General features: G+C 36.7%; 1 protein-coding gene across 15 annotated transcripts in view; it reads right to left on the bottom strand.

Annotated features, from left to right (window-relative positions):
* Positions 1–24,648, bottom strand: part of LOC105233786 (uncharacterized) — a 109,574-nt gene that overhangs the window by 21,188 nt on the left and 63,738 nt on the right. For all 15 annotated transcript variants that reach the window (XM_049447138.1, XM_029548345.2, XM_049447137.1 and 12 more), the window contains one exon: positions 13,725–14,149. In XM_049447138.1, coding sequence (XP_049303095.1) covers positions 13,725–14,149 — 425 coding nt within the window. The remainder of the gene's footprint in view (positions 1–13,724; positions 14,150–24,648) is intronic.

Genomic DNA, 24,648 nt, shown 5'->3' on the forward strand with positions numbered 1-24,648 from the left:
CTGAACTATGTCAATGTCGTCGTATATCTCGTACAGCTCATCGTTCCATCGAATGCGATATTCGCCGTCTCCAACGCGCAAAGGACCATAAATCTTTCGCAGAACTTTTCTCTTGAAAACTAGCAACATCGTCCAAGCCCCTGCACCATATTGCAGGACGGGAATTATGAGTGACTTATAGAGTTTAATTTTTGTTTGTCGAGAGAGGACTTTGCTTCTCAATTGCCTACTCAGTCCGAAGTAGCACCTGTTGGCAAGAGTTATCCTGCCTTGGATTTCTAGGCTGACATTGTTGGTGGTGTTTACGCTGGTTCCAAGATGGACGAAATTATCTACAACTTCAAAGTTATGACTGTTAACAGTGATGTGAGTGCCAAGTCGCGAGTGCGACGACTGTTTGTTTGAAGACAGGAGATATTTCGTCTTGCCCTCGTTCACTGCCAGACCCATTTGTTTTGCTTCCTTGTCCAATCTGCAGAAAGCAAAACTAACGGCGCGCGTGTTGAGGCCGATGATATCAATGTTGCTCAACGTCAGCTTACACAACCGTAATAGTTTTGCGGGGATACCAAATTCTGACATCGCGGCATAAAGGCAGCTCCTTTTCGTGCTGTCGAAAGCAGCTTTGAAATCGACGAAGAGGTGGTGTGTGTCGATTCTCCTTTCACGGGTCTTTTCCAAGATTTGGCGCATGGTGAATATCTGGTCGGTTGTTGATTTTCCAGGTCTAAAGCCACACTGATAAGGTCCAACCAGTTTGTTGACGGTGGGCTTTAATTTTCCACACAATACGCTCGATAGAACCTTGTACGCGATGTTGAGGAGGCTTATCCCACGGTAGTTGGCGCAGATTGTGGGGTCTCCTTTTTTATGGATTGGGCATAGCACACTTAAATTCCAATCGTTGGGCATGCTTTCGTCCGACCATATTTTGCAAAGAAGCTGATGCATGCTCCTTATCAGTTCTTCGCCGCCGTGTTTGAATAGCTCGGCCGGCAATCCATCGGCCCCCGCCGCTTTGTTGTTCTTCAGGCGGGTAATTGCTATTCGAACTTCTTCATGGTCGGGCAATGGAACATCTGCTCCATCGTCATCGATTGGGGAATCGGGTTCGCCTTCTCCTGGCGTTGTACGTTCACTGCCATTCAGCAGGCTGGAGAAGTGTTCCCTCCATAATTTAAGTATGCTTTGGGCATCGGTGACTAGATCACCTTTGAGGGTTCTACAAGAGCATTACAAACTGAATAAGCCGAAGTTGTTTTAATGAAAATGCAAGTTTTTCTTCGCCAAATGAATTCGCATGGATTCAATATCGATGCCATCGTACTTCAACTAATACATTAGTTGTAGAACAATAGGAAAGAAATGTTGTGAACCCTTTTGTTTGAAAAATATTTTCGAAAAATCGGAATATGTGCATTAAAGTATTTGCGAAAGCTTCAGGTTGAAATAATTAAAGAATGCGGTAAATATGGTTGCAAATAAATTATATGTGTTCTTATGGTTCTTATAAACCTGAAAACATCTGAATTAATTTTCATAAAATTTTTAAAACAGCTACACCAACAAGTGTTTCTGTGAACTATAAAATCAATCGGTGGCGCTCAATTATTAACTAAAAATAAATATATGGTACGAGGTCGCACAAATTGGAAATAATTATTAGCAAGATAAAAGAAAAAAACTTGAAAAGAGTTAATAGGCCTTACGAAATTTTCGGGATTAAAAAATAATTGCTTATGATGAGTCTTTTGAGGTTTGTATCCATCTTTTGGCTGTATCCATCAAAACGCATGTGGAATCATCAGCTTCCAACCGTTTTGCCAAGCGGAATGTGAAGTGTCGGGGAAAAAGTGAAACTTTACGAGTTTAGTGCTTTTCATTTGTGCCATATGTGTTTAAAGATGAATAGTCTTTTCAATTATTGCGCAATCCACACTTACGCCCAATGGATGTACACACATGCTCGCATGTATTGGCACACAGTGGCACTATGCCACGCTATGGACATTTCACTGTTCTTGTTGTTGGCGGCAATTTAATTTAATTATTTGCAATTTGGCTTAACGCCAAAATGCTTCAATGGCTGATTCGACACATACACACAAATACGAATATTGCCGCCGCCAGTTGCCATTGCTGTTTGTGACATTGTGTCGAACACACACATATGCACATGAGCATGGTTGCTATTATTGTTATATACGCAACAAATATTTCAACTGTTGTTGGCGGTAATAGCGGTGACGGCGTGTTTCTCGATTGGTCGGCTTGCTTGGCACGCGGAGCTTGTGACATGCGACAATGTATGAAGGCCCATGTGTATGAGTGCATGTATGCATATATAGTATGCCTCTGTATCAACGTGTCTATTAGCCTGCTGTTCGGGCAGTCTGTTGTCCAAAGTAGCAGCATAGTCGGCCAGCCGGTTAGTCTCCCTATAAGGTGGTCTGTCTGGCGGCCACCCTACGTGCCTGTCTGGTGCCTTTCAGGCCTGTCTGCCTGCCGTGCACGCTCTTTGCGGCAACCAACTATTTGGTGCTCGTTTGTTTATTGCAACACTTATGGGCACGCTGTTGCATTTTCGCCCAGAGAGATTTGATCGCTTACTGTGCAGTTGCCGATGGTCGGCTGTCGGCTGTCGACCACCAACTAACTGCCTTACTTCTTGATGCACATACCCATGCTTGTTGTAACTATCAAAGTCGATTGAATGGCCTATTATGGCAGCCCTTTAAGTGCTGTATTTAGTCTGGGTCAATCCAAATAGAAGTCGATAGTTACTGTGCGAGCTGAATTTATGTGTGTTAATGTGTTCCCGTTATTATTTTAGCCTTTGACTGTAAGTGTCAGCTCAATTTAGTGATCATTGATATGGTTGCCTGTTACGAGTGACTAAGTAATGCAGCATATCCCTTAAAATATGATTTTTTACTGCTCTTTATTTCTATTATATTTTGATGGAAATTATTAGATTCCAAAAAAACCATTGGTTGAGTTTTATTTTTCCGAATTTTCTCAACTCGTATTTTATTTACTAAAATTAATAGAGCCCAAAGTAGTTAAAATTGCCACATATCTTTCTGCCTCCAACGTAAAAACCTCCAATTAGAGTATAAATATACACACCATCAAGCTCTTCTGCCACCGCTGCCACGCTGTGGAAATGCAATTTTACATGGAAAGCTGTGTAATTTTTCATAATTATACAATGTGTGTGTACATTTGCAGTGAACTTAATCGCAGGCAATTACAATGTTGCAAAGTAGCATATTTCCACATTTCCCTTTCGCACCATCATACTGCTACTAACACAACATAACTGTTCGCCCGTACGTGTACTCGCCATTTGCGACGGCGTTGCTAGCAATCGTCAGTGAAAAGTGCATTTCGTAATTAATTGATTTCTATCGGACTTAAGGCTATTGACGAGCATTTAAAATACAACGCTGACGAGTGACAATTTATTTCAAGTGATTTTTCCATTTTGCCCATCAATTGGCAATTTAACGTCTGCTTTTGTCATTTGGTGGTGATTGTGGATTTCGAAATTGACAGTAATGGTTACTATTGATACCGTTGTTTTTATTAACATTGCATTGTATTTACTTGAAGTGATGTTTAAATCAAACATCATACTCTATAAAATGTATTAAATATTTTTATCTTACCCGCACCCCCTCCTTTTTATAATTGGGTAGTCGAAAAAGTATTTTCGTATTTCTAATAAAATTTTAACTTTTGAAATTTCGAAATTTTCAGATAACCATTCTGGTGATACAGCATCGTCTCCGTAAACTTCACAAATTTCATTGGTGGCTTGCGTGGCATTCTTTCCTTTTTTATACAAAAATTTCAAAATATAGCAAACTTTTTCACTATTTTCATTCATTTGTGAACAGCTGTAACTTTTTTCATCATACTCGAATTTAATTTTTTTTGGTTAAATGAAGTTTAAAATCTCACTTTTCCCACACTATATGGTATGATACAATGTGATTGGGAAAATACGAAAAGACTTTTTCGACTGCCCAATAAAATCTATGGTTATATACAGGCAGTACGTATTTTTATACTACTTGTATGTTAATATAATGTACAAAATTGCCGCTCTTATTTCTTTTAATAGGCTTGCAGAAGTCCTTCATACTCGTATAATTGTGGTGTTTACCTTGATCTTCCGCAACTCATACGAGACTTAAAAGTTTTCAACTTAATCTCAAAAGCTACTTTCACGACGGCCATACCTCTGGACAAATTGCTAAAAACTATTCAAAACAAGTCTTTGAGTTATGGGAATTAGTACAAAATTTAGTTGAAATTGGGACGGTAGCTTTTCGGACATATTTCAAAGGTGTGTGGTTTGTGAGACTTTTTAAAAAACTTGAAATCACAGCTGCACATTCATACTTCGAAGCCCTATACTAAGGTACTGTTTTGTATCCTAATTTATGGCTTTTTATTTGTTTTCGATTAACGACATTTTGTTGGTGTGGCAATATTCCGATAGTCAAAGAACATATGTAATAAGCTCTACCAATCTCAATTTTGAATGAAGTTATGTGGTATATGAACATTTACTTATATAATATTATATTTATCTCGATTGGTTTTAAATGTTAATAATAAAAACAACGGAAAGGTGAACAGTATTATTCTACTCTGTAGGACGTGCTGCGACATTATAAAATTACCTAACAAACTTGAAATTATTTTAATTGGATTAAAAAAATTCAAGAATAACAACTCCATAGGACATAATTAATTTACTTAAAAATAAAATAGAGTTTATTCGATCAGAAGGGAGAGCAGTTAATCTGTGAAGTTTGGTTACCAGAATTATTCTTGGGTTCATTATTTTTCAGCAGAGAACTTAGTAAAATTCTGTTTCTTCAGAAACAGTCACGTTCGGTAACAGGCTATGATAAAAGCTTTTTCTCGCTCTAACCTTAGAACCAATTGTACATGAAATTATAATATTTATTGCCAATTTCAATGTGAAGACTAACAACAGCACATTTGCAGTTTTCTAAAAATATACACCACTAAATGGCTTACATTTTGTAAATGTCATTTAAATACACGCATTTGCACTTAACGCTATTTTTCCACAAATACAGAGCTATGAAAATAATTATCTAATCATATGTGGAAACAACATCGATGGCTTAGTTTAATGTGTTGACTTCCGCTCACACGCATTTACATACATTCGCGAAAATGAACCTACTAATTTCCTTGATTATTTATTAAATTCATTGAATTACCACAAATGTAATCATACTAAGCATTCACCACATTCAACAAGCAGTATGTACATATAACTCGTACATATACTTGATAAGTTTTGCACTGACATCCATTTGCTGTGTAAACAACCCAGTAGTCAAGGATCTATTACCAAATAAGGCAGGAAATGTATGGGTTTCCAACCAGAAGTTCCCGTCGCCAACTAGTCAGAAAGATAAGAGACTTATACCAGTTATATATCGCTTTATTAATTTGGTATGAGACTCGTATATTTATACCCTATATCAGGGTAAGTTTGTCACGAAGTTTGTAACACCCAGAAGGAACCGTCGGAGACCCTATAAAGTATATATATAAATGATCAGTATGTTGAGCTGAGTCGATTTAGCCATCATGTCCATCTGTCTGTCCGTCTGTCTGTATATATACGAACTAGTCCCTCAGTTTTTAAGATATCGTTTTGAAAATTTGCAAACGTCATTTTCTTTTCAAGAAGCTGCTCATTTGTCGGAACTGCCGATATTGGACCACCCGTTGCTTGTAAGAAGAAAAACACTTGGCTGACTATTTTCATACTAGTTCGTTTTATAACTAGTTGATTACTTTTCAGTGCAGTTCCTTAGTATGTTATACAATATGCGCTACGAAAACAACGCCATAACCAACAATAAAAAGTAAAGTCTGACAAGCTGGTTAGAGCGATGGAGCTGTTGGCTTATCTGTGATGCGGCAACAACAATGGCTGTTATGACCCTCACTGGCGTCCTAGCCATTTGGCCCCTCCCTACCTTGTCATGTTGGCACACATGAACTTAATTGAGATTTATTGACTAATTAGAATGAATTAACATTGCAACAAGGACAATATTCATTGCTATCTATTTGTATTTGGCGATATATTGCCAAATAAATGTGTGGGCATGTAGATGTTCTTCTGTTCTGAGCTCATTTATGGCCAGTAGTGTGAGTAGAATGGATGAGCATTGAATGTGAATACGAGTGTGTAATTGGTTGTGGTTGTAGGTAGTTATCTATAAATTACGGTACATTTTAGGAAGTGTCTCACATTGCATACCATATGCGACCGTATTTGTGTGTGTGTGCTAGTAAGTAGAAGTTTAAAATTTTATGGATATACATACTATACATATTGATTACATTTTATGATTTTCATAATAGTAATTAGAAGTACAGTTTCTATGGTCTAACATGAACTGAATATATATGTAAGTTGATTAAACTTTAAGTAGAAGTTAAAACATTAAATTTTGATATTTCTAAGTCTTTTTGATAAATTGATATATCGGTAATTTGGGAAATAAAACAAAGGAATAGATCTAGATAGGACTGCTGTATTTAAAAATATATTCCATTTCATACAAATATGGTTGTACGCATCAGGTGCGGAAATAACATTTTATTTTGTGTCGTGTCAGGAGTTCTTTCGTGTGTCGAGGTTGAAACATTTTTGCCGCTGAAGTAAATCAGCGGATTTATCAATATAATAGAACTAAAATTGGCATAAGTCTTTAAATAATTTTTATCGTATCCTTAAGGAATACAATAATGAGAACTTTTTCGTTTTGATAGAAAATTCATACCGAAAACAAGGATAAATTGATTGGAAACTGCTCTCTTTGCTTGTTGAAAGAGCCCATGATATCATTGTTTTCTTTGGTAGCACTGAAAGCTCTTGGGCTACTAAACAGATGATAAGCAATACAAGGAAGTACTACAAAGATTCTTCCTGAAATAAATTGCCAAATCAGTGGGTAATTTGTAAGACCCATTTTTGAGTAAGTTTTACGTATGTTTACAATTTTATTTAATGAGATTTAGTATAGTTTTTTTTTAAGAAAGATTGTGTTATTTAAACTTTGATTTCCGAACATGTTGTCGTAAGATATTCGTTTATTGAGAATATAAGAAAGAAGTAAAGTTAATGTTAAAATATGTACAGTGTTTTAAAATATTAAAACATTTTGTTAAACTGAGCTTTGAAAGTTAATTTTTAAAATCTTTTCTGATTAAAATACAAGGACCGTTCCAAAGAAAACAGGACTTTCTGAATCTAGCTCCCCATGGTGGCGACTGGGGGATAATCGGCTATCCTTATCGATTGTTCAGTGAGAATTTCACGATATTTCATTGATTGGAAGTGAAGTTATTGCATTTTAAGTGTCAGTATGTTTGTGTTATCGGTGCGAAAATGAGCTTCGAACAAAGAACCAACATTAAATTTTATTTTAAAATTGGTAAAAGTTTTACCGAAACGTTTCAATTGATGAAACAAGTTTATGGCGATGATTGCCCATCCCGTAGCAGAGTGCACGATTGGTTTCAACGTTTTCAAAGTGGTCGGGAGGACATAAATGACGATCAACATGTGGGCCAATCAAAATCTGTGATCACCGGAAATTCTACTAAAACTGTGCGTGAGTTCATCAACAATCAGCCGAAATCATCATTGAAATTCATGGAAATGGAATTGAACATGTCCAAAACATCGGCTTATCGCATTTTGACAGAACATTTGGGCTTACGAAAGGTGTCTCCAATGTTTGTTCCGCACAAATTGACTAACGACGGAAAATTGCTCAGAATCCAACATTCGATCGATGCTTGTGACCGACTTTGACAAAAAATCGCATTTTAACCATTAACCACTCCCCGTATTCACTTTTTCTTTCTTTTTTCATAAATTTTCAAATTATGAATGTAGTGTTCTGAAAGGACATTTCTGTTTCGAGTTTGTATGCGTTACAATTATTTGTTCAAACCATAAGACAGAAACAATATCGTCTAATCTTTACCAAGCAACGGGGGTTACTCCGTAAGGCGTTGCGCAAGTGAAAATGTTCGCTATCACGAAAATTCAACTCTGTAAGGCGATAGCGTTTTAAAAATTATGTTTTTCGTATTCACTTTTCCTTTTCATAATGGTGGCATACTGTATTGCGTAAGCGAGTGTCAAGCCCGTGCGTTTAACTAATTTTTGATTCGTCATCAAACTGACAAACGCAACGGTAAAATAATATACAAGGGGGTTCCAAAGTAAACAGGACTTTTTGACTCTAGCGGCTCCTGGTGCCGCCATCTATGTATATGTCGACCGGTGCGTTAGAATCTGCTGTCTTCATCGATTGTCCAGGGAGATTTTCAGGATATTTTATAGATTGGAAGTGAATATACATGAAAATGTGCGGATGGTTTGTTTGATTGAAAACATCCCTGTTGTGAAATACTACTACAGTCACAAGTCTCTAAAATTGAGATTTTGAATAAGAGACAATTTTTGTGACTTGAGACGATTTAGCAAATTAGTACGTGGCAGTCATAAAAATCTTTCATTTAAAAACGCACAGATCATATCATAGTCAAAAAGCATAATTACCAATAAAAGTAAAAATATATGTTGTCTTTTGTTTGGCGGAATATTTACGAAATTTATGTGAAATTGATTAATTTTTAACTTTTTCGTGTTCGCGTTGCTTACAAAATATAAAAAAACAATAATTGATTAATATCTATGATGATCTCTATTCAGTATGTTCAAAATGGCAAACGAGAGTTGTGTTTTCGCCTTTAAGTTTATCTATCTATCTATCTAGTTAAAACAAGGAATTTAATAAAAGAAAAAAAGTTAACTGCTATAATACTCTACACAGCTTTATTTTTTATGGCATAAAAGAGTATACAAAAAATCTTGATTTTGATCGGTCAGTTTAAATGGCAGCTATACGCTATGCTGTTCCGATGTGAAGAACATGTTCTGAGATTGTAGCATTCCCTCGGATAAAAGTCTTTGTGAAATTTTTTGAAGATATCTCGTCAAATCAAAAAGTGTTCTATTGAGTTGGATCAACTTCATTGCTTTGCCGTAATAAATAGGAGGTTCCATGCTTACTTGGTTCAGGAATTTTGGGCTCTTATAAATACCTCTTGACGTCCTTATCAGTTTGATAACAAAGTAAGCTTAAACATTTATTAATATGAGTGACTGCTCACCCCTAATTCTGAAGCCCAATTATTTCACTATTAGTGTACAGTTGTTACAGCTTTAAGTGGATTTTTGTGTATCGATTTGGCATATATGTAAGGATGTAAATAACGGCCTTTAACGATAATACAATTATATTTGGTTGCATGTGTGTGTGCTCACCTATTTATTTAATGCCATGACATATTCAATCGAGCCAATTAATGTCGCACATAAACCAGTCAAGCACACATGTACGCACATACTATATTGCGAGGATTGTATCACACCGACACACATACCCTCACAGTCCAAATGTAAGCTCATATGAAATAGTTAATTTCGAGGAGGCCGTTCATTGAAATCTCCTCCTTGTGGCTGTTTGCGTGCCATTCGATTATGTTTGTTTGTTTTGCCTATGTGTGAGTTGAAAGCACAAGTGTTAGTCTATTATTAATATTATAAGCCCGAAAGCAATTTATCTTGCGTGTGTGCACAGATGCATCCACACAAGCACGCCTCTAACTGCAATGCTATTATAAGCCTGAATGCTTGTCTACTTGACTGCTTCAATGGCTGAGCGGCTGAGTGGTTGAGTGGCCTGGCAGGATGCATAATTGCATCGGCTCGGTGTATTATCGCACAGGATGTGCGTTGCATTTACAAATATCAACTGAAACACACATATGCACTCTTGCATGTACACGCTATTAAAGCCTGTCGGCGTGGCACTTAATTATATTGAACAGCATATTAGAGCCAAAACTGTTGCCAACAATTTCAACTATGCACCCAGCTTATGAGGGGCGGAATTTACAAGAAATATGTATGTTGCGAGTATTAAATGTTGCATGTACATTTGTACAGCGGTATGTGTGCTATAAGCTGAGATATTGCTTCGCATTTCATAACAACACCAAATGTGTGTGTGCGTTGTTGCAGCAATAACAATTTAATTACATCAACAAAGCATATTTAGAGCTTTCGAGTCTGTTGGTGGCAAACAAACGCTTGCGGTGAACTTTGCTCCTCAGCGCTGTTCAGAGCTCTGAGCTGCTGATTTTGCTTGTCTACTTAAGTGATGCCTAAATGCATAATGCTTACGGGAAGGTCGATAAGGCCATTCTGCAAGCCACTTATGCATTTGCACCCGATGTGCATGTGTGTGTGTAGGAAATTTGCTTAGTTTAATTAGTTAAATTTTTGCAAAAAGTTTCGGTTATGGAACCCATAGCGTGTGCGTAAAATGTACAACAACAATGACAATTAATTCAGTACGGCTCCCGAGTTAAACAACGTAATCAACTACACGCACGCACAAACATACCTTTCAGATATTTGATATAAAAAGGTATATGTACATCGTAGCTGGGCGTGGCGGTTGTAAATGTGCCTTTGCAAATTGTAGCTTGTAATAATAATTATTAGTTTGTAGAGCATTTCTTGTGGTATTGAGTGCTTGAGCGAATTTCGGGGAACTACAAGTACTTATTGCATGCCTATTGCTCGGAGAGGTTTAGGGTTGATCAAATAATTTTCAGCAGTATTATGTAAGAACAAAATTATTTATACTCGTATGCCATATGCAACAAAATGTTTGCAAAACACAGGAGAATATGTTATATAATGTACAGGTGTGCATATATGACAATAATGTTAAGAATTCATTTAATTACCTGGTAGAAAGAAGGAAGTTCGGGTGCAGCTAAACACTGTATCCAACTTTTATGAAAAGGTCGCAACAAAACGTAGTGTGTCAAGCGCACAGGTAACGCACGAGAAGATCTCAATTTATACCACTGATATTAGTGAGATAATGTCACTTGGCTATGTTTGAGAAAACGTTCAAATTTGAAAACTAATATATAATATTTGTTTACGTAAAATCTTAATTTATTCTTCCAAATAAATTTTATTCTCTTAAAAGTATCCCCGTCCGATAGGATGTATTTTTGCCAACATTTCCAGTCCTTGAAACAGTTGGAATAGTCTTTATCAGTACAGTCTTAAAGACTTTCTTCTATTCGGTTTTTATTTTTTCAATCGTGTCAAAACGGTGTTGCCGGATTGACCCATTAAGTTTGTTGAATAGCCAGAAGTCGCACGGAGCCAACTCAAGCGAATATGGTGGTTGCGATATGAGTCGAGTTTTTTGGGAAAAAGGCGCGAAGAATTCTTGACAGTGTGACATGACATGGTGCATTATGGTGTTAAAGGAACCAAGAGTTGTTTGTCTATAATTCCGGCCGTTTCAGACGAATAGCGCGATGTAAACCACGCATAATGCTTAAGTAATATTCCTTGTTGGTAGTTTGGCTCGGCCGGCGGAAGAATTCATATTGCACTACGATTAGTTTTAGTTATTACAAACATCGGAGATTATTATATATTATTATCAATTATTACACTTTGTGCAAAGCAGTACGCGACAATAAAAATAAATAGAATCCAATAAAAGTAAAACAGTTTGCATAAGTGCGCATATTCTACACACCATAAAAACATAAAAATATCGTATAACCTCCTTAAAGTATACTACATTTTCATCTCTGGACTCGAAAGCTTTTATGCTTCGCTTATTATACCGTAGCAATTACCTGCAGAGCGGATTGTAATAATAATTAAAATTTTTATCTTTCACCTGATTCCGAAAACTAAGCGACTCAATCAAATCAAGTTCCTAAGAGTTATTTATAAAAAGGAACGTATATGCTCGGGTGTAACCGAATATTTTATTCTATTGCAGTTTTCAGAGATCAAAGTCGGAGGCATGTTTTCAGGTATTGGTAAAATTGTGTATTAAGACATTGCGAAAGAATTTAATATTATGACTGGCTTATAATCATATTAGGTATCCGATGACCTTAGATAATATTAGAGCTCATAAACGCTCTTAGTTTCATTACTACATTTCGCTTACTTTCAGACTTTTTAATATACGGATACATTAGAAAAACTTCAAACAGAGAAACCAAAAACATTATATTAGAGATAACGAATTTAGGTTGTTGTAATTTTTTTCATATTTAGCGATTAACAGTATCGCCAAGATCATATGTAAAAGCATCTGAGGAAAACTCGCTTGCTCCCTCAATATTCAGTCAAAGGGCTAGACGAACTATCAAACATAGTTATCAAGTCGCTCTTAAAGTTCGCAAAAAACGTTCTTTAAGACGAATATTACACCTTAAACTAAACTGAACCTCCGTCCGGAATTACTAAGGACCAGTAGATCTATTTTGCCGGCCATTATAACTTAACCTAACCTATCGCTAAACTATATTAGGTTTTAGTAAGCATGCCCACTTAATTTCAATAAAATTAAAATATGGCACATACTGGGTGAATAAAATCTTCATATTATTTTACTGTTGTGCGGAAAACCCTAGAAATCGGCATACAACACTGGCACTCACTTAGGTAGCTTATGTGCTCATATATGTGTAAAATATACTTACTTATACTTGCACACACTTTCAATATTCGAAGCTTTTGTTTGATTATGCAAATTCCTAATTAGAAGTCAATTAATGTGTTTGCTCATGAAGGTTTGCACAGTAATCAAAGTTTCAAATTATTGGCTAACATGCACATTCATACATACCTGCATGTACATATGTAAGTCTGCAAATATAACAAATTATCGCACAATCAAGACTTAAGATAAATTTGTTTTTCTGTGCTTGATTTCTTCATAATCCTTCGTTGTTTTCGAGAGCAAATACATTTTGTAGGAGTTGTTATCTCAATCTGAAACCATGAATTCTGTCTCAAATTTTTGGAAGAACCGAAGAAAATGTGTTGATTGGGCCTAAATAGTTGAGATCTTCATTTCTATTTTATATTCGGATATGGAAGCTATAATATCCTTTACAAGTAAAAAATTTCCATTCAATAACTTGCCTTTGATCGGTCAGTTCGTATGGCAGTTATATGCTACAGTAATCCGACCTGAACACTTTGTTCGAATATTGTAGCGTTATCTTGGATAATAATGCATGCTAATTTCCGTGAAGATATCTCGACAAATAAAAAAGTTTTTCATCCAAGAACCTGATTCTGATCGTTCAGCTTGTACCGCAGCTATATGCTATGGTAGTCCGATATCGGCAACAAACAAGCTATATCAGACAGACATGAAGTTTTCGGAAGTAATTAGAAGCTGAGTTATTTTTTAATATGTGGCTTTTTTATTTTTTACGTGGATATTTGACACAACAGGCAAGATTAACAAGACTATCGAACTAACGGGACCGAAACGAACATAGTTAAACTTTTAGTCAGTCCAGCTACGGATAATTGGAGAATATTTCTTGCTTTTACCCCAATATTATCTTCTGAATAGAGGAACAATTTTGATAAGAATGAACTTTAATTGAAAATACTACGGCGTATTATAAAATAATTAAATTCGGAAATGATTTTTAGAATTTCTAATATTTGTTTAAACTAGAGACTAGAAACTACTTGTATTAATAATGCTTCATTTACTCACCTGCGTTTCAGTTACATTCAGCAACTTAGCCATTTCCGTGCGTTCACTCGAACTGAGATACTTCTTTATCTCGAACTGTTTCTCCAATTCGAATATCTGGCGACCTGTGAAGGTGGTGCGCGCCTTCTTCTTGCGTCGCGCATCGGTCGATCCGGAATCTGAGTCGTCCTCCGTGGTCTCCACAGCAGGCACGGAAGATGAGGCGGGCGGTGTGCTAACGGTCGGGAATTGCTTATCGCGCATAAGACTGTCACTACTACCAGTAGGACTCACATCCGGTACAGGCATCGACGAAGAAGACGCCGGCGGCGTAACTGTCGACGACGCTGACCCCAACAACGCTGCACTCGTGGCGGAAACAGCAGCGGCAGAGGCATTCGCAAGTTTTTTCTTCTTAACACCCGATTTGACTGTGTGATTGGCATCTGAAATGAAGGCACAATAAAAAGTCGAAACGTTTATACAAAGAAGGTGACTTTGCCTTGTGGGTAAACAAATTGCAGTTTTTTGCATAAAAACATAACCAAACAATTATAATATTGCAATCTTAAGTGTCTATCGGTGTATTTGCTCATAAATATGTTGTCGGTAATGAAGAATGCTAATGCATATCATACGAGTCGCTAAAAACGAGCGCTTAAGTGTTTGTCTGCTTGGTTGGCACGCGGCAATGCAACAATGCTGTCTGTCAAGCGATGCTGTCAATCACTTTGTAACCTCATTTGCCTGCGGTGCTGCCCGTTAAAGTCCTATCGTTGTTGTTTTCTGCATGCCATGACATATTCGTAGGTGTCGGGGATACATTCCGTTGGCGGCGGTCCGTTTTTGTTGTCACTTCGTGCGTTGCCGCAGCTCGTTGTTGCACACACCTTCAAGTGCTTGAATGCTTTCGCATTTATTGCTAATTTCACGCACTTAAACGGCGTTCATTCAATTGGCACAACAACAACAAAAGTGAATAAGTATTATGTGCAAAAACAACTGTCAGCTTTCCTGTCTAATTGTGTTGCGGCTTGTCATTTGATATGCAGCTGCGGTTTTCACAATAATTATTGTTGTTGTACATACATAAATATGCTTGTTACCGTAGCACTTGCTAAATTTCAATTTGTACTCTGAGATTGGCATAGTATTGTCGCTAATTTGACTTTATTTAGATTTCAATTGATTTCACTCAAATGGGTTGTGCATATTTTTTAATTGTTTACTGTATTTGTAATAGCAGCGTTTAAGTGTTTTTAGCAGATATACACTGGGCAAAAAGTGCTTGACTTTTAGGTCGTAACGAACATAGTATTTGATGCATTCATATACACCTTGCATATATTCTTTACCTTAAAATAGCCTCTGGATAGGTTTGCAAATCTAAATCTAATTTTCTAGATTTATATATGGTACTGCATAGGCTGAAATGTTGCTAGAAAAAAAACCTATTTTTATCTTAGAGTAGTAACCTTAACCCGAAAGCTATGAAATTTTCATTTTTTTTTCACTTGGGCTATTCGTTTCAAAATGATGCTAGTTGTGATATTTTTGTTCATCATTAAAAATATTGAATTTCATGTTCTGATAAAAGTTCTTTTTTCTGGTGGAAAAAGTGGCTCGATCATGTTTGCAAATATTGATTAAAAATTAATAAATTAAAAAGTATTTCTACCGGATTGAAAAATAAAGACCAAAAGTTTGAATTCCAAGCATATAATTAAGAATAAACAAAATAAATTGTTTTAAATATGAATTAAATTTTCATTTGACTTTTAATTATTAATCCAAGATATTTGGGACTAAAAATTTAAGAATTAAAATTTTTTTTATGAGTTAAATTGAAAATCTAATTTTTAATTTAAAAATTTTTAACTAAAAAATTCGCAACCCTAGGCTTGAAAACTGTTAGGAAAACCCGTCGCAGTATATTTCAAGGTGTAATATTGAATTTAAGAATAGAATTTGAATTTGAATTAGAATTTGTTGTGTTGTAAACCCTGCTACGAAGTTTGTAACACCCTGGAAGGAATTTTGGAGACGATGGAGAAGATATTTTGCTTTTAGGCGGTCATTTTGTAGGACAGCTATAACCTATGAAAGTCCGATATCGGGGATGCAGTGATTGAGAAATTTTACGTGGTGCGCTCCTGTCTAATAAATAAGGATAACATTCCTCTTTCTAGTTTAAAGTAAGATGAAATAAGCATTATTTCGAGTGTAACTGTACATTTATTTACCAGCTTTGCATTTGAAGTTTGCATTATTCAAGAATAGAAATGAGTTGACGGTGAGGTAAGAGAACATCTGTGCGCACAAATGAATCAGTAACGCAACAACAATAAATAGTAACAGAAAAATCGTATGCAAAATTAAAGTGCAAGCGCTCTTGCTAAGGACAGAGATTTTTAAAAGAAACAAGCCGAGTGAGCGATGAAATAACAAGCTAAATTGGCAGTCGAGTATGAAGGGGAATGCAAATGACCTGCATGTAGAAATTGAAAACAACAACAGACGGCATTTGCACAAGCTCATATAATACATACAGACAAGCCGAACGGACCGAACGGGAGTGGAAGAATAATGGTTTTCCGAGGCGATTAAAAACTAATAATAACTACAATTGCACTTAACGGATCACAATCATGTACACCTACATATGTATATGTAGTATATATACAAGTATATACATATATACCTGTATATATGGTGTGTATATGAACAGAAGTGTGTAGCGGCATGCAAATAAAGGCGAGTATGTTCGCGAGAATTGTTAATAACAATTAATAAAACGACATTTAGCAATAATTGGACAACAATAACAAAAGAGTAAAACATGTTTTTTTTCTATAAATGCAGTGCGACTGCAGTAGTTATTGCCTGATGTTGCTAACCGCTTTGCCCTGACTTGCCCCCTCGCGGACGCCTGCATTTGTATTCGCGGCACGTTGTGGGATGTCTGTGTTGGCGTCTGGCTCTGTAACTGTGCTTGTGGTCGCTCGGTCATAGTCGCACTCAGTGCTGACGCATGCAACAACTTGTGGCAGTCTGTGCAACAAAGGTTTCCATTAATTTGTTGTATTTTGCATTGCTGCTTCTTGGTGAAATTCTATGCATTTGCAATTATAAATATTTATTGTTTCTGCATATGTACATATATTTATAAGAATTTATAGGAGTACAAGTATGCCTTCACATCAACATAAATTACTATTTGCGGTTGATTTCCTCGAACTAAATGACATTAACTTCTGTGGAAAACGGTTGACATGCAGGTAAATAAGTTTTTTATGACAGGAAGCGCGCCATTTGTTGTTTTATTTATTGTTTCCTTTAAATAATAGTCCCTAAACAAATATTTTTCAGCTTTGAAAACCAGGAATGTCTTCCTAAAGAAACAAGAAGTGAAATGTGATCTACAATTTCCTGTTTCAGATGGTAAGCTGTTGAGATCGAATGAGGGATGTGTGGGGCACAAGGTTGTGGTAGATGAATACCCCTGACTTAAAATTAGCTAAATGAGTTTGAAAAGAGGTATCAGGTCAAATAGAAAAGTTTTCCATACAACGACTAAATACAACGATCTTCGGAGATTGTATTGTTGCCTTGGACAATAAACAAGTTGTTTACAGGAACTTAATTTTGATCGGTCAATTTATATGGCATATCAGCTATAATATCCGATATCAGTGGTTCCGAGAATTTAGCAACTTTTTGGGGAGAAAAGGACATGTGCACATTTTAATTGATATCTCGAGAATTGAGCGACTAGTTCGCTTATATACAGGTAGAGGGGGATATGGCAAAATCGACTTAGCTCGTCACCCTCATCATTTATATATGTACATACAAGTTGTATGTATAATTTATTGGGTTTCCGACGATTCCTTTTGAGTGTTACGAACTTGGTGTCAAATATAATATAGCCTGTTCAGAGAGGCTTTCGTTACATGAAAGTTTGTTCATATGTAAAAGTTAGAGGCACAGTGCTGATTCTGTCAAGAGAAACAGTTGAGGGCAACATAAAAATCAACCATAAAATCGCTCATGATTTCCTGGAAAGCCACCCAGCGAATTCATGATTATAAGTCCCATACACTGGCCATTATAGATGTCATTAAAATTACCATAAAGGCTGTGAAATTATTAAGTATCCCATAATGACCGTCATTGCCGGGTTCTATAGCCATCGACAGTCGGAAAACACATACATATGTACATTTGTATGTTTGGTCATAACTTATAAATACACACATAAATGTAAAATGCCTGCCACACAGCAGTGGTCGTAAGCTGGGCAGTCCCAAGTGCAGCTGCAACAGGCAGCACCAAGCTCATGAACTCATGCCACAGCGCACGTTGCGATGGCACTGAATACTCGGTAGCGTGTTGCACATTTTTTATGATCCGTTAAACGTTGCGTTGATGGAATTTCTGCAAATAATCGATGTTAATGACAATAAACAGCAGCAGCAGCACCGCCAACACTGCCAGACGCCGCGCACGGGCGGGCAATAAAAGTGCAACAATTATTGTAAACTATAAAATTGTGATATATGCGAATTTTACAAGCTGTAACGACAACAATAATGTAAATATAAACGGAAGGCAAACTCCGAAGTGACCATATATAGTATGGTGCTGTCACCCTAAGAGAGCGAACGGTGCAATAAATAAATTTGTTTGTATGCTATATGTTTAGATTTTGAAACGAAGAAAAAAGGAGTGAAAAGTGAGGGTGAAATATGTATTTGCTTTTGTGAATCGATGTGCTTAACCTTGGATAATGTTACAAGATATATTGTATATTCTGCAAGTAGAGGGACTTTTAGATTTCATGAGCTTTTGTACATAGTAAAGTAATGAATATTATAAGCTCATTGCTAACTTTGTAGTATCTTCTGTCTTCCAACTTTTAAAAATAAATTCGGAAGATATGCTTATGAAAAGGTCTTTGCTGGGCCTCGAGATCTGTCAAAAATAAGTTGCATTGTATTAAAATGAGAGGTATAACATTTGTTTGAGATAAGCAGTTTCACTTTAAAATATTAATAGTTTTGTCTCACATGTGTATATCTTTATTGATGACTTATTTATCACTTGACTTACAATTTATGTCAGAGACGACCGAAAAGATCGTAGTAGATAAAAAAAGTTAGTCTTCACTTCACTTGTTTTATATCTTTCTATGTTGTGTTTAGCCAAAATCTGAAGTTTATATTGATTTGCGGCTATTGGCCTTTATTTTGTACGCATTCGTAAGGGGTTATATACAGTGAGCATTTTAAAAAAAACGAGTTATGTATATTTTATTTTCTTAATGTACCTCATATCGTTGCGGTAAATATTTTCTAAGTTACACAAAAGACGTTTCAGAGTGCTTGGAAGTAGAAGGCCAAACTTTAAACGCATTTTTCTCAAAATGGTATTTTCAAAGACAGTGACTAACATTACTTGAAAACGACTAAGCCGAGCCTATTGTTTTAATCAATAAATATTTGTTTTTATGAACAATTTTTAATAATACTAAGTCTTGGTCGGACGAAAGCATGTGCAACGACTGGAATTTAATTGTGCTCTGTTCAATCCACAAAAAGGGAGACCCCACAATCTGCGCCAACTACCGTGAGATAAGCCTCCTCAACATCGCGTATAAGGTTCTATCGAGCGTATTGTGTGAAAGATTAAAGCCCACCGTCAACAAACTGGTTGGACCTTATCAATGTGGCTTCAGACCTGGTAAATCAACAACCGACCAGATATTCACCATCCGCCAAATCTTGGAAAAGACCCGTGAAAGGAGAATCGACACACACCACCTCTTCGTCGATCTCACAGCTGCTTTTGACAGCACGAAAAGGAGCTGCCTTTAGGCCGCGATGTCTGAATTTGGTATCCCCGCAAAACTAATACGGTTGCTGACGTTGAGCAAGACCAAAAGCTCCGTCAGGATCGGAAAGGACCTCTCCGAACCGTTCGATACCAAACAAGGTGACTCCCTATCGTGCGACTTCTTCAATCTGCTGCTGGAGAAAATAATTCGAGCTGCAGAACATAATCGACCAGGTACAATCTTTTATAAGAGTGTACAACTGCTGGCGTATGCCGATGATATTGATATCATCGGCCTCAACACCCGCACCGTTAGTTCTGATTTCTCCAGCCTGGCAAGGAAGCAAAGCAAATGGGTCTGGCAGTGAACGAAGGCAAGGCGAAATAACGGGTGATTTTTTTGAGGTTAAGATTTTCATGCATTAGTATTTGACAGATCACGTGGGATTTCAGACATGGTGTCAAAGAGAAAGATGCTCAGTATGCTTTGACATTTCATCATGAATAGACTTACTAACGAGCAACGCTTGCAAATCATTGAATTTTATTACCAAAATCAGTGTTCGGTTCGAAAATTTTTTATCGACAAATTTTGTTCAGCGATGAGGCTCATTTCTGGTTGAATGGCTACGTAAATAAGCAAAATTGCCGCATTTGGGGTGAAGAGCAACCAGAAGCCGTTCAAGAACTGCCCATGCATCCCGAAAAATGCACTGTTTGGTGTGGTTTGTACGCTGGTGGAATCATTGGACCGTATTTTTTCAAAGATGCTGTTGGACGCAACGTTACGGTGAATGGCGATCGCTATCGTTCGATGCTAACAAACTTTTTTGTTGCCAAAAATGGAAGAACTGAACTTGGTTGACATGTGGTTTCAACAAGATGGCGCTACATGCCACACAGCTCGCGATTCTATGGCCATTTTGGGGGAAAACTTCGGACAACAATTCATCTCAAGAAATGGACCCGTAAGTTGGCCACCAAGATCATGCGATTTAACGCCTTTAGACTATTTTTTGTGGGGCTACGTCAAGTCTAAAGTCTACAGAAATAAGCCAGCAACTATTCCAGCTTTGGAAGACAACATTTCCGAAGAAATTCGGGCTATTCCGGCCGAAATGCTCGAAAAAGTTGCCCAAAATTGGACTTTCCGAATGGACCACCTAAGACGCAGCCGCGGTCAACATTTAAATGAAATTATCTTCAAAAAGTAAATGTCATGAACCAATCTAACGTTTCAAATAAAGAACCGATGAGATTTTGCAAATTTTATGCGTTTTTTTTTTTTAAAAAGTTATCAAGCTCTTAAAAAATCACCCTTTATCTCCTGTCAGCAAACAAACAGCATCGCACTCGCGACTTTGCTCTCACGTCACTGTTAATAGTCATAACTTTAAAGTCGTAAATAATTTTGTCTATCTTGGAATCAGTGTAAACACCACCAACAATGTCAGCCTGGAAATCCAACGCAGGATAACTCTTGCCAACAGGTGCTACTTCGGACTGAGTAGGCAATTAAGATGAAAAGTCTTCTTTCGACGAACAAAAACCAAACTCTATAAGTCACTCATAATTCCCGTCATGCTATATGGTGCAGAGGCTTGGACGTTGACAACAACTGGTGAGGCGACGTTGCGAGTTTTCGAGAGAAAGGTTCTACGAAAGATTTAGTGGTCCTTTACGCGTTGGCCACGGCGAATATCGCATTCGATGGAACGATGAGCTGTATGAGTTATACGACGACATTGACATAGTTCAGCGAATTAAGACACAGCGGCTACGCTGGCTAGATCATGTTATCCGAATGGACGAAAACACTTCAGCTGTGAAAGTATTCTAGAAGGACCTGGCCTCGCTTGAAATATCCAATTGGCGCCACATAGCGAAAAGAAGAAACGACTGGCGCACTGTTGTTAACTCGGCTATAATCGTGTAAGCGGTGTCTACGTCAGTAAAGAAGAAAAAGAAGTTTTCTAAGACAAAAATCTGGAAAATTTGCTTTTTTCGGCCTGTGTATTGGGTTGTCAAAAAAGTCTTGCGGTATTTTCGCTAGTTGGCGTTGAAAGCGCGTAGTTCTAGTTTTATTCGTCGCATCGGGTCATGCTATACCTTTTTGGAAAGCTCATTTCACGCGCTAACACGTTTTTGATTGATTGTCGTTTCTTTTAAGTCGTTCGTGAGTTATAGCGTCGCAAACATGGAGCAAAATAAAGAGAAAATACGGCATATTTTACAGTACTACTACGATAAAGGCAAAAATGTATATCAAGCCGCCAATAAAATTTGTGCAGTTTACGGCCCCGATACAGTTTCCATTTCCACCGGACAACGCTGGTTTCAACGTTTTCGTTCTGGTGTAGAGGTGGTCGAAAATACGCCACGCTTCGGAAGGCCTGTCGTCGAAAATTGCGATAAAATCGTTGAATTGGTCGAAAGAGATCGGCATAGTAGTCATCAAACCGTTATAAACCACTTGAAGATGCTTAGAGTCACTAAGAAGCCCGATGTATGGGTGCCACACGAATTGATTCAATAAAAATACCGCAAGACTTTTTTAATAACCCAATATAAACTTTTAGGGAGAAATAATTATTTTCTCCCGTTCGAAGACAAAATTGGCCATAGAAGTTGGCGAAGGAAAATACAGCAAAAACAAGTTTGTGCTTTAAGAGCTATTGTGCGTTTAATTCAAAACTGGCGTGATACTTTTTAGCCCGTTTTTGCACTTAAAATATCAAGTTCAAGCCGAAATGAGTTTAGCAATATATTCGGCGAGCAATATATTGACAATATATGTATAATAAAACTAAATTAACAAATCCTTCCCCGAGCGAAAATATTTATCAAGACACGATTGAATAAATGTAATATATAATGAATTACATTCAATAATTAATCACCAATTAATTCCATTACACATTTTTACGAAACAATTATTTTTGGCATCAATAATTTGCAACTTTCATCATAAATGCAGTGCAATGAGTGCATACAAATAAAACAATGGAAAGCATCAAACGATAATCAGTGATTCGGTGCAATTAATCAAAGTGCCACTTGAAATTGTGCGCATTCATTCGAAAATGATGAAAGTCACTTCAATGCATACATATGCACACAGTAAATGGGTGAAATTCGCATTAATAAAATAGCCATAATCACAGAAATTTTCACCGCACCCATTCAATTTCACTTAAGCGCTTTTTAATGACCTCATAAAAATGCAACGGCCCACAATTAAAATTTTAAATCAACAGACCGAAAATATACATATATACATATTGTTCGCTTCACGCATTCGCACACACATACGCATGTATACAATAAACACAAACAAATGGCTGCACTTCAATAACAACAATAACAATGAAATTAAATAGCAGCAAGTCGTTCATTTAATACAAAATAAATAAAATATTCATGATATATTTATATCATTTGCACATTTGTTGGTGCAATCGTGCCTGCTTGAGTGTGTGTTTGTGAAAGTGTTGCCATCAATTTTCCATAATAAATTTTGCAACAGAGTTGAGTTCAACATATTCGTACATATTCATGTACATACATATGTAAGTGTATGCGTCGATATTATGGAGAAAAATGGGTCACCACAAATACCAAAGCAATTAGCCAATAACGATCGCAATCGGATCGGCCGACGGCGCAGCGAAAAGGAAGAGATGGGACGAATTGGCGACATGGGGTGGCGGTATATAACGGTGAACTGTTTGCTACAATTGCAGTTTGCGCCCGTGTGCTCGCAATGCAGCGGCAGTATGTGTGTATGTGTGAGTTGGTTATTTTACAAACATAGTTAAATGCCGTTAAGTGAGAGGGTGATTCAATGCGATTGGCAAATTACTGCCCATAAAATGGAAAAATGGAATGCAAATATGTAAAGTGACTTCAATGCGAAATGCAATCGACCATAATGCCAGACACGCGGCAGCAACAACACTGCGGCGTCGAATGTAATCACTGTGCAAGCGACAGCGCTAAAAGCGTGAACGTAATCAAAACAAAAGCAACAACAGCAATGGCAACGGCAACAATGCAAAATGTTAAATCAATTAATTTTATAGCAATAAAAAACATTTGGCAATCAAGCACCTTAATATTGCATAAATTAAATAAATATATATACGTATGTATGTACAATGTACATATATGTATGTGTGTGGAAATGTGCAGTGAGAAATTGCATTGCCATACAAGCGATAAAAGTTAATGTCGCAAAAATGATGATGACGATTTCATCAGGAGTTTACGAGTTTTACCATTTGCTCGGCATCACTCGTGATTGATAACAGCGCACAGAAGGCGAAATGGTCAATCTGGCAAGGCTTTTTTAATAACATCGAAAAAAATTAAAATTTTAGGTACATTTACATATATTCTTTATAAAATTATATATTGTTATTATTAACAAATACTTCATCAATTAATTTCGGTAAATTTTGTTTTTGTTTTCTTAAGCATTTTTCTTTATTTTTCGGATGTACATACAGCCGTTGACAGCTAATTAGAAACGCTCTCTTTTTTGTAGGTGGCTGTTGAGTATAATGATAAAAAATTTTGAAATACCGTTATTTATAATCCTAACAGCTAATAAGAAACAGTTTTTTTAAGTATTCGAATTCCTTCTGTATTTTTATTAGCAATATTATTGATTTATGGTTAGGATGTGTTTCAAAGTTGTGGTTTAAAATATATAAAAATGTATTATTCAAGTTTTTTAATGAGGAAAAGCTGCCTCTGTACATTTTTAACCTTCGTAGGTCTGGAAAGATGTGCAAAGAAATTTCGAATAAGGTCAAATGCTCAAAGAAAATTGTTTTGAATGTCCTTAAGCATATACAGAATTTTAAAACTATTTCCAATGTTACACGCAAAGAAAAAACTTGAAAAACTTCAACAGAAATATACCGCAGACCTACTACTGTCTCTCGAGGAGACCCAAAAAGAGTTCCACTGACATTCTACGTGAAATTCAAGACGAATACAATGTCCAAATATCCAAGAGAACAATTGCCCGACGCACATAGGAAGGAGCATTTACCCCAAAAAACCCGGACAAAATTGAAAATTACATACTTCGGCGATGGTACTC

The sequence above is a fragment of the Bactrocera dorsalis genome, chromosome 2, assembly GCF_023373825.1.
Source record: "Bactrocera dorsalis isolate Fly_Bdor chromosome 2, ASM2337382v1, whole genome shotgun sequence".
Taxonomy (NCBI): domain Eukaryota; kingdom Metazoa; phylum Arthropoda; class Insecta; order Diptera; family Tephritidae; genus Bactrocera; species Bactrocera dorsalis.